The 19885-nt window shown below is 43.2% G+C and overlaps 1 protein-coding gene across 14 annotated transcripts in view; it reads left to right on the forward strand.

Moving 5' to 3' along the window:
* AP3B2 (adaptor related protein complex 3 subunit beta 2) overlaps positions 1-19885 on the forward strand; it is a 129038-nt gene that overhangs the window by 96946 nt on the left and 12207 nt on the right. For all 14 annotated transcript variants that reach the window (XM_040342904.1, XM_040342905.1, XM_040342906.1 and 11 more), the window contains 7 exons: positions 4186-4378; positions 4839-4911; positions 14235-14341; positions 14433-14664; positions 15845-15929; positions 16075-16172; positions 17342-17480. In XM_040342904.1, coding sequence (XP_040198838.1) covers positions 4186-4378; positions 4839-4911; positions 14235-14341; positions 14433-14664; positions 15845-15929; positions 16075-16172; positions 17342-17480 — 927 coding nt within the window. The remainder of the gene's footprint in view (positions 1-4185; positions 4379-4838; positions 4912-14234; positions 14342-14432; positions 14665-15844; positions 15930-16074; positions 16173-17341; positions 17481-19885) is intronic.

A 19885-nucleotide genomic window follows, 5' to 3' on the forward strand; every position in this document is an offset into this window, starting at 1 on the left:
ACTGATGGTTGGCTACACTGTAGACTTTGCAACATTTGCCCACTCTTCTTTGCAGAACTGCTCAAGTTCAGTTATATTTGATGGTGACTCTTTGTGGACTGCAGTCTTCAAGTCGTTCCACAGATTTTCAATGGGGTTTAAGTCTGGGCTCTGACTAGGCCATGCAAAGACATTCACCTTTTTCTCCTTCAACTATTGTGCAGAACAATGGATGGGGCAAAATACCATGAAATTCTAGAGGAAAATCTGCTGCTCTCTGCCAAAAAGTTGTCAATATGAAGACGGTTTACCTTCCAAAGTGACAATGACCCAAAGCACACAGCAATAATTACCATACAGTGAATGTCGTGCATGGCTTAGTCCGAGCCCAGACTTAAACCCCATTGAAAATCTGTGGAATGACTTGAAGACCGCAGTCCACAAAAGTTCCCCATCAAATTTAACTGAACTTAAGCAGTTCTGCAAAGAAGAATGGGCAAACATTACAAAGTTTAGTTGTGCAAAGTTAGTGGAGACATATCCTAACAGATTAAAGGCTGTAATTAAGGCAAAAGGTGGTCCAACAAAATACTGACACAAGAGGGTGATCCTTTTTCCAACTCAGTAATTCTGTTTTTGATTTTTTTTTTTCTGACATGGTGGTGTTATATATTTCCCTTGGATGTTATAAGTTGCACTAATAAATACAGCTGGATAAAAAAAAACTGTGTCTTTCTTCATTTCAGGCTGGCTAAACAACAAAATGGGATTATTTTAAAGGTGGGCAAATCTTTTCTATACCCACTGTAGGTAGATGGTGTCTGAAGGGGCTATGCTGGTAAAGACAATGTAAATGGTGCAGTTTGTGGGGCAGATCCACATACATCTGCGCCGGGTGCAGCGTATGTAAGATACGCCCTTCACACTATTATATTTTTATTTAAGCACATGTGTGAGTAAAGGCCCATACACACGATCAGATTTTACAACAACAAATGTTTGATGGCAGGGTTTTGTCGGATAATCCGACCTTTGTACGCTTCATCGGACAATTGTTGTCGGATTTTCCGACAACAAATGTTTTATAGAATGCTTTAAAACTGTCTGACAACAAATGTGTCTTGTCGGATTATCCGATCGTGTGTACACATGTCCGTTGGAAAAAAAAACAAAGTACAAACACGCATGCTCCGAACCAATGCTAACCATAGCACAACATTAGCAGAAGTTGCCTAAAGGGTGGCGCTAAAGAGCTGAAAAAACTTGTGTATGTTGGCTGCCGTCTGTATGCATACCAAGTTCACGGCCAACGCCCTTCGGACAAAATTCCACGGATTTGTCCGATGGAAATCCGATCGTGTGTACGAGGCATTCTTGTTACCACAACTCTTTGCAGCAAATAAAAGACTACTGAGTATTTATGATAGTCTATAATTAGAAATAACACTGGGTTACCCTAAAGAGCACAAAGCGATTCTCTGGGGATATCCTGACAGATATTGTTGTAACGTCACATGTATTAATTACTTTGATTCTCTCTGGAAGGAAGTAAAGGTAGGTCACATGACAGGACAGAAGGACTCTCTAAATAAGGTATTTAACATTATAAACACCTTATTTAGAGAGTCCTTCTGTCCTGTCATGTGACCTACCTTTACTTCCTTCCAGAGTAAGTGGGTATACTGGGAGGGGCTGAGATTCCCCTCTGATAAATGGAAGCTAGCAGAGGGAGGTCACATGTCTGCACAGCAGGGCTCTGCAAATAAGGTATTTAGCATTATGATTTTAGGAACACACACAATGTACTGAACAGGGACCTAAAACAGAGTGGATCAAAGCAATTAATACACGTTTCTTTACCTTACAAGCACTGGAGCAGCTGCAGGGAATGGAATTACACAGATATGATAGGGAAGGGGGAATCGGCTCACACACAGGTTATGGAGCTGACAGGCAGAGAGGGAGGGGGGAAACAGAGATGCTAAAAGAGAAAGCTGGAATGACGGAGGCACATAAACTTACCACGCTATCAGAGATCAGCAGCCATTATAAACGTGGTCAGTTTACAGAGGGGAAGACAGGAAAAGGCAGGACCAGCCAGCCCTTTTTCTTTAGGGTTACAACCTCTTTAACTGGCTGACGAAATCGTTTTTCTGTTTGGAAGGATACTGACATTTCTATTAAAACAATGTTGTCAATTTAATTTAAAGAAGAACTCCAGCCTTTCCTCCCCAAAACAGATGCATTGTGATTGTAAATGAATCACAATCCCAGTGTCGGTTTGTGTGTAATGTACCTCATTTAGCTGTATAAAGCAAGTTTCTGTGTCTGTGATGTCACTCCTCCTCCTGGCTGAATTTCAAAGTTTTCCTGTTTCGGTCTTCATACTACATGTCCCATCATCCTTTGAGCCTCTGTAGTTTCAGGGTGGGCTATGGGAGTCACTTGTAGCAGCTGTGGGAGTTGATGTGGGCGGGTCTAAGGGTTACTGTGGGTGTTTCTGGGCCTTCATGTGGATGGTGAAAGGAGAGGAATGCAATTGTGTTTTTCCCGCCCACACTCCATTCCTCTGTGCAGTGAAGAAGGAACAAACAGAAAGTGGCACTTTAGTCAGAAAATTAAAGTGATTCTCAAGACAATTTTTAATTTTTTTTAAATAACAAACATGTCATACTTCAATGCTCTGTGTAATGCCGCGTACACACGATCGGTCCATCGGCTAGGTATCCATCGGTTAAATTTAAAACAAGATTGAATTTTCTTAACCGATGGATAAATAACCAATGGGGCCTACACACGATCGGTTTGGTCTGATGAAAACGGTCCATCAGACCGTTGTCATCGGTTTGACCGATCGTGTGTACGCGGCATAATGGTTTTGTACAGAACAGCCCCGATCCTCCTCTTGCCCCACTGCCGCTTGCTAAGAGGGCACTCATGCATGCTTCCTCACACAACCCACACAGAAAATGCATGGCTACGCCCACCAAACACGCATTGCTCCCACAGTGTCATTTAGGCTGGGTTCGTATCTGCGTGTTTCTAAATGCATGGCAACCTGCATGAATGACCATGGAGGAGAGGTGAGGGTTAAAAATAACACTGATCCTTCAAAGTTGCACAGTAAAGATAGTCGTGCTGGAAGTCACGTGACTTTTATGTGGTGCAAGTGTGAACCAGGGCTGTCTATTCAATCCCTCTAAGGCCTTGTACACACGAGAGGATATCCGCTGGAAACGGTCCGCCAGACCGTTTCCAGCGGATAAATCCTCTGGCGGATTTGGATCTGATGGCTGTACACACCATCAGATCGAAATCCCCGCAGAATACATCCGCAGTGACGTGGCCGCGCCAATGACGTGGCGACGTGCGCGACTCTGGAAGGTAAATACTTCCACGCATTTGTCGAATCATTACGACGCATGCGAGGGATGGGAGCGGACGGACTGATCCGGTGAGTCTGTACAGACGACCGGATCAGTCCGCTGGACAGGATTCCAGCGGATAGATTTCTTGGCATGCTAAGAAATTTTTATCCGCTGGGAATCCGTCGGCTGGATTTTTATCCGCTGGGAAATGTCCGCTAGGCCGTACACACGACTTGATCTATCTGCTGGAACTGATCCGCGGATCAATCCTAGCGGATCGGTCCGGTCGTGTGTACGGGGCCCAAGAATCAGCACAGCGAGCTATTCTTTTTGAATAATGCTGTGATCTGTGAGGTGGGACTTGGGAGGTTTGTACTCTTCCTGTACATGTGACTGGGTGAGATTGAATAATAATTAGGATGTTATCCATCCCACCCACCATCAGAGCTGTGAAGTCAGTTACATCATTTGCACAATCTGAAAGATTACAAAGGGGCGTATTTTAGGCTCTAGCTGCTGCAAGATGTGGCAATGGAAAGGAATGTGGTCTATAGCAGGCTATACAGAGTGTCACATGATACAAAGCCACAACTAAAGCCAGAATATCAGGGGATCTGTAGATAACAGTGCAACATAGTACAGTTTTGATTTATGCTGGGATTGATCATCCCATTCAGTTCTAATGGAAAGTAAGTTGGAGTTCAGCTTTAAAATAAAATTATCTTTCAAAATAATTACCCCTTGTGATTTTTTCATAAACTATAAGATCTATTTTGACATAATAGTATAGTTAATTATAAGACATAGAATTCAGTAATTCCTTTCTTAAACTTGACAGTGATGAAAGTGATAGGGACCAGAAAGTGACAACAAAAGGGAAGAAAACACCTACAAAAAGCAGCCAGAAGTCAGCCTCTGAGGGCAGCAGCTCTGAGAGCAGTCAGTCTGAGAGTGAATCTTCATCAGAAGAAGATGATGATGAAGAGGAGGAGAAAGAGGAACCCACACCTGAACCTAAAAGGAAGAAAACTGTGAGCATCTTAATATATCATATATCTGTACTAGTAGAGCACATCCAACTGAAATTAGTTGTGCAGCCCCAATATATTCCTGTTCTGAACCATTTGCTTTTTTAATAACTATGTAATTGTTATGGCCCACTTGTAGATTATTATTTCATGACACATGCTTTTAAACATATTTTTAAAGCTTCTACTTGGTTTTGGCACATTGTGATGTATTTTCTTGCTTTTCAATGCATTTTAGATTTAGCAATATGGGGTGACTTACTGTATGTGAAGTTTGTCAAAAATATTAGGGCTCAGATAACCTATTTTCTTTTTGAGCCCATATAAATAGAAACCATATATAACCGTGTTCAAGAGATTACATGTAATCTAAAATATCCTCGTTATCGGGCATAATGTATCTGATCATCTAAAAAAGGTGCGTTTTTTTCTTACTTTACTGATTATTTCTTGTCCTTCATAGCCAACAGCTACTAAGCCAGTATCAAAACAGCCCAAGCAAACCAAGGAGATGTCATTGCTAGATCTGGATGACTGTAAGTGCAACTTTGCTGTTCTATTTTATACCTAACTTGCCATGAAAAAATCTTTTTTTGCTGGCAAACCATATTCACAAAAATAAAATACTGTTAGCTGGATTCAGGTAGATGCGCGCATTTTTACGGCGGCATAGCGTATCGTATTTACGCTACGCCGCCGTAAGTCAGAGAGGCAAGTGCTGTATTCACAAAGTACTTGCCTCCTAAGTTACGGCGGCGTAGCGTAAATGGGGCCGGCGTAAGCGCGCCTAATTCAAATGAGGGGGGCGTGTTTTATGTAAATGATTGGTGACCCGACGTGATGCGCCGTCCGTGTACATATCCCAGTGTGCATTGCTCCAAAGTACGCCGCAAGGACGTATTGGTTTCGACGTGAACGTAAATTACGTCCAGCCCCATTCACGGACGACTTACGCAAACGACGTAAAAATTTCAAATTTCGAGGCGGGAACGACGGCCATACTTAACATTGACTAAGCCAGCTATTTGTTTGACTAACTTTACACCGGAAAGAGCCGTACGTAAACGACGTAAAAAAAATGGGCCGGGCGCACGTACGTTTCTGAATCGGCGTATCTAGTCATTTGCATATTCTACGCCAAACTCAACGGAAGCGACACCTAGCGGCCAGCATGAATATTGCACCCTAAGATACGACGGCGTAGGAGACTTACGCCGCTCGTATCTTAGCCTAATTTAAGCGTATCTGGTTTCCAGAATACGCTTAAATTTAGGACGGCGTAGATTCAGAGTTACGTCGGCGTAAAGCTACCTGAATCTAACTATGTATCTATACTTATACCTTGGTGTTAATTATTATTCTTTCTTCTGGAGCAAGTCTTTATCCTGTAGGTTCCGGACTCTAGCGGGGCCATTGAGCCTACTGTTCACTTAAAGGAGAAGTCCAGCCTGAGCTTTTTAGGCTGGGCTTTTCCTCTGGGTCACAGGAGTGCAATTCGTTTTGCACTCTTGTGACCCATTTTCAGTGGAGAGCAGCCTGAAGTCCACCCTCCGCTGACGTCACTGCCATCAGTCGGCGCAGCACGTCATCACGACTTTCTAGTCTGGATCCGCCAGCTGCCTTGATTCATGGCAGTCTCAGCGCCCCTCCACGGCTCAGCCCTCCAATGAGCGCTAAGAAGAGCAGAAGCGATGCTGACTGCTAGTCAGCATCGCTCTGCTCGGAGAGGAGTAAGAACCGAGCCATCGGCGGTGTTCGGTGGCTCGGTTCTCAGTACAGAGACGCCGGGGGACAGATACCGTATCGGTCTGATGCTGCATCCACCGAGGTAAGTATGTTTAGGGAAAAAAAAACATACTTCTCTTTTAAAGGGGATTTGAGTGGACTAGCCATTAGCTATCACAAGTAATAATCTCTTATGTAAAATAACAGTGTATCGCGCACTTAAAGCTCATCTTTACTATTTTATAAAGATCCACCCCTGCATGAAATAAAACACTTTACACATACCTTAAAGCCTAACTCATGCTTATGTTCCTTTTAAATAGGTTGTTTAGGCTAAGCTGGCCCAAATAACTATTTACTGTACTAACAAGTGCACTTGCTGGGCGTTCTGTATGTAGCATTCGGACATACAGTATACAGGTACATATAGTATATATAAAACAGATGGTGCAGCGCTAAAAGCACAAGTCCATAATATAAAACAATAAAGCACCCTCCGTGGGACCTTCAGTGCAAATAATGGAACATGCAGAGATCCTCGTGTTACTTGTAACACCTCCACCAATATGAATCAAATGGCCGCTCACCTCGCAGCATGGACCCCACAGTTTTTCACTGTTTTTACTCATTAAATGATCTTTCATTCCGGAGAGCACTATGATATTGTTACTTGTATTACATGATCTATGCCATACTGAGAGGTTCTCATCGTCTGTGACATTGCTTCTTATCTAAAAAGGATTTGGATTCATCACATCACCTATCATACCTGTAAGGGAAGGCTGTTTTGACCCTTTTTCATTGTGGGGTCCATGCTGTGAGGTGAGCGGCCATTTGATTCATATTGGTGGAGGTGTTACACATATCACGAAGATCTCTGCATGTTCCATTATTTGCACTGAAGATCCCACGGAGGGTGCTTTATAATATGGACTTGTCCTTTTAGCGCTGCACCATCTGTTTTATATTTATTTGAGGGATCTGAAATTTGACCCTGGTGTTCAGCAGCTTTCATTTGGGTTATTTGTCATTTTGCGCTGATTTGTCATCTTTTATATACAGTATATACAATGCCTTGAAAAAGTATTCATACCCTTGAAATTTTCCAAATTTTAGCATGTTACAACCAAAAACGTAAATGTTATTTGTTTTGATTTTATGTGATAGACCAACACAAAGTGGCACATAATTGTGAAGTGGAAGGAAAATGATAAATGGTTTTAATAGTCAGGGATAAAGTTGAAGAAGTTTAGAGCAGGGTTAGGTTTTAAAAATATGTACCAAGCTTTGAACATCTCCCGGAGCACTGTTCAATCTGCTGTTCAAGAGTATGGCACAACTGCAAACCTACCAAGACATGGCGGTCCACCTAAACTGACAGGCTGGGCAAGGAGAGCATTGATCAGAGAAGCAGCCAAGAGGCCCATGGTAATGCTGGAGCAGCTGCAGAGATCCACAGCTCAAGTGGGAGAATCTGTCCACAGGACAACTATTAGTCGTGCACTTCACAAATCTGGCCTATGAAAGAGTGGCAAGAAAAAAGTCATTGTTGAAAGAAAGCCATAAGAATTCCCATTTTAATTTTGCGAGAAGTCATGTGGAGGACACGGCAAACATGTGGAAGAAGGTGCTCTGGTCAGATGAGACCATATTTGAACTTTTTGGCCTAAAAGCTTTGTGTGGCTAAAAACTAACACTGCACATCACCCTGAACACACCATCCCCACCGTGAAACATGGTGGTGGCAGCATCATGTTGTGGGGATGTTTTTCTTCTTCAGCAGGGACAGGGAAGCTGGTCAGAGTTGATGGAAAAATTAATGAGGCCAAATACAGGACAATCTTAGAAGAAAACCTGTAATGCCGTGTTCACACGATCGGACATTCTGACATCAAAACCGTGGATTTTTTTTTTCTGATGGATTGTTCGCTCAAACTTGTCTTGCATACACACGGTCACACAAATGTTGCCGGAAATTCCGAACGTCAAAAACGCGGTCATGTACAACACTACGACGAGCCGAGAAAAGTTAAGTTCAATGATTTCGAGCATGCGTCGGAATTGGCTACAGACGATCGGAATTTCCAAAAAGAACTTTTGTTGTCGGAAAAATTGAGAACCAGCTCTTAAACATTTGTCGTCAAAATTCCGACAGCAAATGTCCGATGGAGCATACACACGGTCGGATTTTCCGACAACAAGCTCACATTAAACATTTGTTGTCGGAAATTCCGACCGTGTGTACGCAGCATTAGAGTTTGCAAAAGACTTGGGACTGGGGCAGAGGTTCACCTTCCAGCAGGACAACAACCCTAAACATACAGCCAGAGCTACAATGGAATAGTTTAGATCAAAGAATATTCATGTGTTAGAATGGCTCAGTCAAAGCCCAGACCTAAATCCAATTGAGAATTGACAAAAATTACACAGATGAATTAGTAGTTGTCTCTGTGTGGTTCCCTATATGCTTTGGGGTATAGATGTAGATATTAGAGGTCGACCGATATATCGGCTGGCCGATATATCGGCCGATATTTGGCGTTTTTTAATTAATCGGCATCGGCCGATTTGTGCTTTAAAAAAGCCGATTTAAACTTCAGCACCGCGACTTGCAAAAAGCTTCTGTAATAGAAGTCAATGCAAGTTGCCTGAAGTTTGCCGTAGAAGACTTCACTCTCCTGGGCAGACTGCCAAGTTTTGAGAAAAGATATACAATGTTGCTACTTATCAATGAACTGAACTCCGTGTAGGAGAGTTATCAGTTTAATCATTTAAAGGCTAAATCTTTTTTGACACTTTTTGCTTACAAGTAAAAATCCTGTATTTTCTGCTAGAAAATTACTTGGAACCCCCAAACATTATATATTTTTTTTTAGCAGAGACCCTAGGAAATAAAATAGCGATTGCTGCAATATTTAATGTTACACGGTATTTGCGCAGCAGTCTTTCAAACACTTTTTTGGGGAAAAAATATACTCTAACAAATAAAATAAAAAATAACAGTAAAGTTAGCCCATATTTTTTTTTTCGTCCAAAAGTTTTCATTACCTGTTTTTGTGTATTACATTATATATATATATATATATATATATATATATATATATATATATATATATATATATATATATATATATATATATATACAAAATGTAATACACAAAAACAGGTAATGAAACATTTTGGACGAAAAACAAAATATGGGCTAACTTTATTGTTTAGCCCAAAAGCGCCTGAAAAATCGACCTAACATATCGGCCCAAAAAAATCGGCATCATAAATCGGCTATCGGCCGCTGCGATTTCTAAATATCGGCATTGGCATCGGCCAGAGAAAAACCCATATCGGTCGACCTCTAGTAGATATTAAAACATACCGTATTTTTCGGACCATAAGACGCACTTTTCTCTCCAAAAAAATATGGGTGAAAATGTGTCTGCGTCTTATAGTCCGAATATACGCTGGCAACACCCCCCTGTCACTGCCGGAACCACCCCCCGCCACCACTGGTAACTCCCCCCGGCCACTGCAAGAAAGCCGCCCCCCCCGCACAAAAAAAAAGCCCCCCTTACATGTTCCGAAGGCCACACAGAGTCCCCTATTATGCCGCATACAGTGAATGTCCTGGGCGGTCCCCATTTACCTGGGCTCGGCTTAGTTTCCTCGGGCGGGAGGGGTGGGTCCCGGCTCAGCTGGGCTCGGATATGCTGCACAGGAGGAGGGGCGGTCCATGCTCAGCTGGGCTCGGCCATACTCGGGGGGGAAGGGGGCGGTCCCCGCTCAGTTCACATTCGGCTGTGCTCTTCCCTGCTCAGCTCACTTCGGCTGTTCTTGGCTATGCTCGGGCGGTCGGTCTTGATAGTCGAGAACAGCCGAAGTGAGCTGAGCGTGGAAGAGCACAGCCGAAGTGAACTGAGCAGGGACCGACCCCTTTCCCCCCCGAGTATGGCCGAGCCCAGCTGAGCAGGGACTGCCCCTCTTCCTGTGCAGCATATTCGAGCCCAGCTGTGCAGGGACCCACCCCTCCCGCCCGAGGAAACTAAGCCGAGCCCAGGTAAATGGGGACCGCCCAGGACATTCACTGTATGCTCACATAACATGTAAGCCCTGAACGGCAAATGTATTAGAAGACGGATGCTCACTATGTCCGCAGCCCCTGTCCATGTCCGCAGTCCCTGTTCCTGTCCGCAGTCCCTGTTCCTGTCCATGTCCGCAGTCCCTTTTCCTGTCCATGTCCGCAATCCCTGTCCCTGTCCATATCTGCAGCCCCTGTCCATGTCCGCAGCCCTTGTCCCTGTCCGCAGCCCCTGTCCATATCCGCAGCCCCTGTCCATGTCCATAGCAAATATTTTTGTACACCATTTGGTTCAGAATATTTTTTTCTTGTTTTCCTCCTCTAAAACCTAGGTGCGTCTTATGGTCAGGTGTGTCTTATAGAGAGAAAAATACGGTAGTTTAAATTCATATTCCATTTGAGATATCCTCCTCACCCACCTTCTCTGCCCACGATGTGCTGTGGTGCATGTAACAAGGTTTACTAAGATACTATGACATAAGATGTTTAAAATAATGTGACTCAGTTGATCCAAAGTTTTTAATATTTAATGTTCGTTGGTAATAATAAAATCATTTGTTAATGTTTACATATATTGTTTATTAATAATAATATGCTTGTATATCATTGCAGTATATGTACAAAATTCTGCTTCGATCTAAGGCCCTTATGAAGCGGGATTTCCCGCAAAACGCGTAGGAAACTTTGCTCGACTCTCCAACCAGGACCAGCACATCCTAGACAGTTTTATAGTAACTGTGGTTTTAACTAGTTGTATTTAACATTTTTAAATGTAACCATTTGTATATGGAAAATAAAGATTTGTTTACTTTTTAAGTGTTTTTGGCATCTGTATTAATTAGACCCTGCACAGTACATAAGTCCCACACCATTTTTGTCTTCACTTGGTAAAGACTTGAAAATTGCTGGTCACAGAAGCTCTCCATCCAATCTGACAAAGCTTGAGCAAAAATGCCACTCTCTAGATGTGCAAAGCTGGTACAGACATACCCAAAAGACTTGCAGCTGTAATTGCAGTGAAAGGTGGTTCTAGAAAGTATTGACTTAGGGGGCTGAATACAAATGCATGACACACTTTTCACATATTTATTTGTAAAGAAAATGAAAATTATTTATCATTTTTCTTCCACTTGAAAATGTGCCACTTTATGTCGGTCTATCACATAAAATCCCAATAAATACATTTACGTTTTTGGTTGTACTGAAGGAAGAGCCGGCACTGCTGGATATAACATCTGTGATCTTTATTGTATCATGAATAATATAACAAGGACAGGCAGACGCTTTCGGCACAAGTAGCATTATAGTAAAGGAAAGAGATGGTCGGCACTCTTGATGACATCCAAAATAGTATTTCTTTATTAAATGCATGTACAAAGCTGTAAAACAGCCTACGCGTTTCGGACGTTAGTCCTTAATCATGACTTCATCCTGAGTGCCGACCATTCCTTTTCTTTATTCTTTTTTTTTTTATCCAGAAAAAAAGTTTATTGAAGCACAAGTAAAAAACATACATCGAAGCTACATAAACAGTCTGATACAAAATTCAAACAAAATGACCCAAAAAACTGCACCACCTACGCACAAGTCATTAGCCATTCCCGGCTTTGCCCAACCTCCACCTCCCACCTTGAAGTGCTACCAGATCCCACAGATGAGACCCAATCGCATTACAAACATCCTGTTCAAGTACCGAGACCTAGCAATCTGCCAGTGACCAGATCCACCGGTGCCAAGCCCGGTACATCAAGCCACGGCCCCCAAAGCTTCTCAAACTTCTGGGCGCAACCCCTTTGTTGGTATATCACTTTCTCCTTCCGGAGCATATGCCCCATTGTATTAATCCATTCCTTCAGACTAGGATGCTCCTCTGATATTCAATGAGACATTATAAGCTTGCGAGCCAAAAACAGAGACCTAATTTCTGCCACTCTAGTGCCCTCTCCCCATCCTAGCTCTTCCAATATAAGGAGTAAACATTGTTTTGGATCTGTAGGCAATGAGACCTGGAACACCCTGTTAATGGTGTCCACCACCCCCTTTCCAATATGGGTGAAGCCTTCGGGCATCTCCACAGTAGGTGGATCAAGTCACCGTGGTCCCTTTTACACCTGGTGCAGAGTGGGGTGGGCCTTAGCCCCATAGCAAACAGCCTATGGGGGGTGTAATACACCCTGAACAGTAAATACAATTGCGACACTTTATGGGAGACATTCAGAGAGCAGACTGGTACCGCCTGTAGCTCCTCCTCCCACTGCTCACCATCCATCGGGCCCACTTCTCCCTCCCACTTGGCCCTCATCCGCAACGAGTGTTTAGTCAGAAAGCTTTGCAGCAGCATATTGTAACATTGTGATATAAATCCCAATATAAGCAGCTCTAGCAACCAAATTAAACAAAGGGGTAGGGGAGGGAACCCACTCCGAAGATCTGCTTTGGGCTTTCACTGCATGGCTAAGTTGCATATAGTAGAACTTCATTGACTGTTCCTTTTCTTTATTCTAGTACATTGGAGGTGTAAGCAGCCACAAGGTCTGAGCATCGGGCAAAGCTTTTATGTGGGAAGTTTGCAGCGCCTATACACCTGTTTTCCTTGACTGTAGCACTATGTTCTGACAGTGGGACAGAGAATTCCCGTCCCACACCCAGAACAAAATATAATCGGGTTGTGCTAGAACTGGGCGATTGTTTCCCATAAAAAAATCTGCGATTTTTTTTTTTTTTACTAGCCTGAAGCTGCGGCCTTGCTTAAAAACTCCTGCCCGCAGCTCCTCAGGACTGGCGCGGTGTCAGCGCCGGTCCTGGGGAAAAATAATTTAACAAATCGATTTTTTGAAAATATGAATCGATTTAACCCACCAACTCGATTTTTAAATCAAATCCATTTTTTCCCAGCCCTGAGTGCAGCTCAGCCATTCACAGAAAGCTTTGTATTCTATAAATGGACACAAAACTGTCTGATTGACATTAATTGAATACAAAGCATCCTGTGAATGACTTTGCAGCACTCCGCCCAAATCTGTTTTGTGCAGTAAATAGATTATTTGGACTAGCTTGGCTCACACAAACTATTTGGAGGGACAATAAACATGGAGTTCGGCTTTCATTCCAGTAGTATTCTGGCCAATGCAGTGACATCACAAGTCATTTTCTCTTCTTTCCAGCAGTGGAGGTGGGCAATTCTTATTGATATACTAAAAATCAATCATTTAAAGTGGAGTTCCACCCATAAATATAACAATACATCAGTAGTTTTAAAAAAATGTCATTAGTCCTTTACGAAAAAATCTTTTTTTTTTTAGATGCCTTCAAAGTGTTGTTGCTAGGCAGAATAGTTAATCTTCCCACTTCCTGCACCCAGGTGCTTAATGCTTCCTAACCTACACCACACAGACTCCTGGGAATGTAGTGGGTGTAACTTTCCAGGAGTCTGTGCACTCCCCAGTCTCGAAGAATCATGTGACTTGGACAGCACAGGTGCTGAAACCTGATCTGACACTGCTTGTGCAGCACTAAGCATGTGCGAGATCTCCAAGGCTGAAATCCAGGAAGTCATACAGTCTGGCTTCATGATGCCCACACTTAAGATGGCCCCAGTCAATTTCTATTTTATAAAGTGTCTAAATGCTGTAACAACCTAACAAAAAGGACCTTAGTTTACAGACTAACTTTACTAGAATACATTAAGCTTGTGTATTACAGGGGTATTTATATTTAAAAAGTGAAATTGTGGCCGGAACTCCGCTTTAATGACAGGTATGCACTGTTCAGAGCAGCAATACTGTGAGCTCAGGTCATTGTAATAATAGACCTTAGGAGATGGGGGCAAGAAGTGGGTTGCATGACGTTGACTGTGACCCGGTAGAGAATGACCATCTAACAGAGAAGCAGACTTTCTGCTGGAGACAGCACTGGATTAAATGTGAATATTCTAGCAAATGCTGCTCTTTTTATTTATAACTGATCTGGGCTAGTTTTTTTTTTTTTTATGTTCACTATACTGCTTTTGCAAAAAGATGTAGAAAAACAAGAATTACTATCAGTGTTTTCCATTTTTTACAGTCTCTTCCCCGTCTGCTCCAGTGGTAACATCAGGAAACATTGTATCTTCCAGCCTGGTGACTGATCTGGAGGGTTTGTCTTTAACAGATACTTCTCTGTCTCCCACAGTGAGTGTAGTCTTATATTATTTAAGCAATTAAAAAATGATATATATATATTAATTCATGATCTTAATCTTTTGCATATTTTTCTTGCTAGGTAATTAGTCCAATGTTCTCTTCTGTGCGGACCTTTGAGCTGCTGCATCGCATGACAGGGGAGGGTCTGTCTGTGGAATACATATTCAGTCGCCAGCCTTTTACGCCTGATCCTCGCATGGTGTCTGTACAGATGCAAATATATAACAACTCTGAGAGTGATGTTCGCAATATCCATATCAATGAACCCAAGCTGCAATCTGGCATGAGGATAAAAGAGTTCAAGGAGATAGGTAAATGGTGGCTTTACTGGTACTGATGAGAATGGGGGAATGTAACTTAAACCTGATCTCCGACCCTAAATTTACTCTAAAAAAGTTACTAACTCTTGCCCGATTGTACAGGCTCTCTCCTATACTGAAATTGCTTACTCTGCAGAATGTGAGCTTCTTCACGCCGTGGCCGTGATACTTCGCGCTCACTGCAAAGTTGACCTAACTTGTAGTGATCGGTTGGCGGCCGAATGCTACACATGCTACACATTCAAGTAATCAGTAAAGCCCATCACCAGGTGAAATCAGAGGGACAAAATGCCTAAAAAGAAAACCAATGCAGCCACCACATCTCATGATTGCTAAGCTGCAATATATTACATTTTTGATTTTGTGTTTTATACCGCTTTTCGTAATAAAATCATATTAGCCAGATTCAGGTAGTGTTACGCCGGCGTATCAGTAGATACGGCGTTGTAACTCTGAATCTAAGCCGTTGTATCTTTAAGTGTATTCTCAAAATGAGATACACTTAAATCTAGCTAAGATACGACGGCCTGCTCCGTCGTATCTTAGCTTTCTACTTAGGCCGGCCGCTAGGGGCGTGAATTTACGCCTAGAATGCCTAAATCAGCGAGATACGCCTATTCACGAACAAACGCTTGCCCGTCGCAGTAAGGATACGCCGTTTACGTAAGGCGTTTTCCGGCGTAAAGTTAGTCGAACAAAAAGCTGGCCTAGCCAATGTTAAGTATGGACGTCGTTCCCGCGTCGAATTTGGAAATGTTTACGTCGTTTGCGTAAGTCCTTGCGGCGTAATTTGGAGAATGCGCACTGGGATACGTCCACGGACGGCGCATGCGACGTTCGTTCAAAACGTCATTTACGTGGGGTCATGGTTTATTTACATAAAACACGCCCACCTCTTCACAATTTAAATTAGGCACGCTTACGCTGGCCCATTTACGCTACGCCGCCGTAACTTAGGAGGCAAGTGCTCTGTGAATACAGCACTTGCCTCTCTGACTTACAGCGGCGTAGCGTAAATACGATACGCTACGCCAGCTGAAACATACGCCGCCCTACGTGAATCCAGCTATATGTGTTCATATTCTTTAGCACTACTACACTTGTTATAAATAATATTTTAGCTTGATGATTTAATCTCTGTCTTTCTATAATGTTTTTTTTCTTCCCACAGAATCTCTGCCTGCTGGAGATAGCACCACTGTAATAATGGGCATTGATTTCTGTGATTCTACTCAGGCTGCAAATTTCCAGCTCTGGTTGGTACATTATTTATTACATACGCAGATTTGCAGATTTTTGTTTTAGGTTCCTAAAAGCATTTATAGAGAAACTGTATTACATACTGTTATGTCTCTGGTGATCATGTGGAAACATGAATAATATGATGCGCTTTCTTTGCAGCTCCCACACCCGCCAATTCTACGTGTCCATCCAGCCACCTGTAGGGGAACTAATGGAGCCTATGTTCATGAGTGAGAATGAGTTCAAGAGGGAACAGGGTGAGTGATGGCGAGCGTGGGAGAGGAGATTATAGACAACAAAGAGACAGGCAGATTAAAGACAAAGGAGTGGAAGAAAGAGAGTTGACATAATTTTTATACAGACACTTTAAACACTCAACAATCAAACAGTATTTTAATATGTTCAGAATTACATCTTGCAATTGTTATATAGCGTGTTGGTTTCTTCTCAATAAAAAGATAATTCGGCATTGTCGAAATGCATGTACAAAAATGTACCTGGTTTCATGCCAGCTGTCCAATCAGGTCCACCTGTCAGTTTTTCAGACGGACCTGATCGGACCATCCATAGCTCTCTATGGAGCAGCGGTTGTGTCTTCTGACATCCGCTGGCATCTGATCCGATCTTGTCCATCAAAAACGCGGAACAGATAACACTCAGATTGAAACGGACAGGAGGTCTGTTTCCATCTGACAGCCCCATAGAGAACAGCAGGGCTGTCATCCGCCTGCTCAACAGGGAGATCCTCTGCAGACTACGGAGAACACCCATATGAAACCAGCCATAGGCTCTGGGGATTTATAGGGACCTTTGGGTTACCCCATAAGGTCGCCCAGTAGCCAGTTAGTACCTATAAAAGTTGTTTGATTGTCATGCTCACTGAACTGCACCCCTGCGCGGGGGAATGTTTGTCAAGATTTAATACTTATTTATAATAAAAATGATTGTACCAAAAAACAGCCATAGGCTGCCCATAGATGCATCTCTTTTTTTTTTCAGACCGGTCCATGGACTGATTGTAAAAAAAATACGGATTTCCCCCAACCAAGTGAGATGGATAGAGGAATCCTCTCCGCTGTGCTATTGTATTCTGACAGTGGGGTCCCCTTTACTTCCCCCGAAAGGTGCCAAATGTGGCACTGGAGGGGGGGGGGGGTAATCAGATAAGTGACAGTTCCACTTTTGGGTGGGACCCCACTTTAACATACACTGCAATGGATTGCCTAGGATGCAATTTGTGCAAAAATAAATACATCATGTATCTATTTCCTAATCTGTCACTGAAAATGTATCATTCGAATGGGGGTTTTCTGCAATAGTCATCTATGTATGCTTGAGTGAAATGAACACAGTGCTGCTGTATTTGTTTGCTTGAACATAGTACAGTAGCATACATTGTGAGTAACGCTCCCTTCTTGTAATGTAGGTAAACTCACTGGCATGAATGAGATCACAGAGAAACTGTCATTGTCTGGGAAATATCACAGTGATCACGTTATTGTGCAGCGAGTCATATCTGCAGCCAACATGAATAGAGTTCCCTGCGGTGCTGATAAAGAATATAGGTAAGAACCTGTACATGCTATATATACACAATATCTATATCTTCAGTGGTGTCCAATGTGGTTGCAGGGAAATAATTCTTTAGGCTCCATGCACACTGGACGCTAAAATAATGTTATAAAAACGCCAGTAGCTTTGCAGTGAGTATTTCAACATTTTTTAAAGTTTTTGCAATAGCGTTTTTTTAGTGGTTTATTTTTCCTTTTTTTTTCAATGGATCAAAAACGTTAAATGCTGGAGAGCCACGTTTTTAAGCGTTTATTGATGTTTATGAGCGTTTGGCATTTTTTGTGGTCAGAAAACAGCCCAACGTGATTTTAGGGCATTCAGAAAACAGCCCATAAACTCCACTGATGATAAACATCCATATGCACATGGACACATGGGATAACATAGAGTGGAGTTTATTGGCTTTTAAAAAAAAGCCCAAACTCCAAAAAACATCAGTTTATGAGCTCCAGTGTGCATGGAGCCTTAAAGTGGAGCTCCAGTCATTTTACAAAAAGTGTAGCAGCTGACTTTTAATAAACACTCACTCACATGTCCCAGGATCCAGCGATGCGGCCACCTGAACCCTCGGTTCTCTCCCTCTCCTCTCCCTGGCGCCGGCATTACAAGTTGTGACAGCTTGCGGCTTCCCAGCCGGGTGTGCCTCCTGAATGGTCGGGCAATCTTCTGGAACCTGTGACATGTCCCAGAAGATTGCAGGGAGGGAGGGGGAGAGGAGAACTTTCCCTCAGATTGCCTAGGTAATCCGAGCATAAAGAGGGAGCGGTTACCTGTCAAAACTAGGTAACCCCCCCCCCTCAAAAAATGACATGCCAAATGTGGCATAGGAGGGGGAGGAGTGCTTAAAGCGGAACTTCCCCTTTTGGGTGGAGCACCGCTTTCAGATTTTATACCAAATGAAGGTGGATGGGGTGGGAGATGTGGGGGGTGGAGCACAGCACAGCACAGAGGTCCACTGACTTGTGAGGTGGGAGGGGCTGGAGGAGACCCTATCTCCTGATTTCTGCATAGGTGTCACTGCTACGAGAAACCACAAAGTCAGAGACAGTGGGTAACACTACCTGTGATTCTAGTTGCCACTAAAAGTCCCCACTACAGTTCTCGGATGAGCAGATGACCATGATCAAGAGTACCTAAGGGTGATCAGAACAACCCCCAAGCATTGCCACTCACAACCACCCCCCCCCCCCTACCAAGGAGTAAGAGGAGGAATACAAATAGAGAATGCATGGAAGGGAGAGGAAAATAGGGGAGGAAGAAAGAAAAAGGGAGAGAAAGAATAAGAGAAAAAAAAAAGATGGCTGGAAAGAGATGGGGAAAAACAAGAAATTTGGATAGCGAGAGATAAAAGGGAAAGAAAGGAGAACAAAGAGATAGAGTGCTACATCCTAAAATGTACCATATGAGGTTTTAATAGTGTACGAGTGGAGGGACTTAGGACCGCTAAATTTCCATGCAGGGGCGTTTAGAGGCAGGAAGAAAAAAGCTCCAAGGCCGAGAACCTGAGCAGTCACATGACCACTGATCACTCAGCTCTTGAACTAGAGAGTAGAGAGAGATCTCCTGTTCTTCGTGATCAGGAACAGCGATCTCTCTCCTCCTCTAGTGAGTACACTCCCCCCACAGTTAGAAACACCTCCCTAGGGAACACTTAACCCCTTGATCGCCGCCTAGTGTTAACCCCTTCCCTGCCAGTGACATTTATACAGTAATTAGTGGCTATTTTTAGTTCTGATCGCTGAGGCCTTAAAGGGTTTGTTAACCCTAAATTTAAGACTACGCCAGCCCTTCTATTAGAGGCTGGCATAGCACACTATGTCAGTAATTTTCAAAAACTAGCAATGTATCGTAGCTGTAAAGCGGCCGTGAGTCACGTGACCGGCCTGAAGACAGCTCAAATTTGGTATTTAGAATGCTCGTTTTTGAAAACTACTGACAGTGTGCTATGCCAGCCTCTAATTGAGAGGCTGGCAGTGACAATTTAACGTTTTTATTTTACAAGAATAGCGGTGGGGGGTGGGGCGGGGCTGGAGACAGACACAGAGGATGATGACAGTAAGGAAGGAGGTGCTGAGGGGGGAGAGAGGAGAGCTGAGAGGACAGATACATATGACAGAGGGACATACTTTAACCATGGTGGTCAGGGCGGAGCAGCCCTGATTTTCGTGGTCGGCACAGAGAGGGCATAGAGGAAGTGCCAGGTTCAGGTTTTTTTTTTTCTAATAGAGAGGCTGGCAGTGACAATTTAACGTTTTTATTTTACAAGAATAGTGGTGGGGCGGGGCCGGAGACAGACACAGAGGGAGATGACAGGCAGGAAGGAAGGGCTGAGGGGGGAGAGAGGAGAGCTGAGAGGACAGATACATATGACAGAGGGACATACTTTAACCATGGTGGT

Source organism: Rana temporaria, chromosome 3, assembly GCF_905171775.1.
Source record: "Rana temporaria chromosome 3, aRanTem1.1, whole genome shotgun sequence".
NCBI classification, from domain to species: Eukaryota; Metazoa; Chordata; class Amphibia; order Anura; family Ranidae; genus Rana; species Rana temporaria.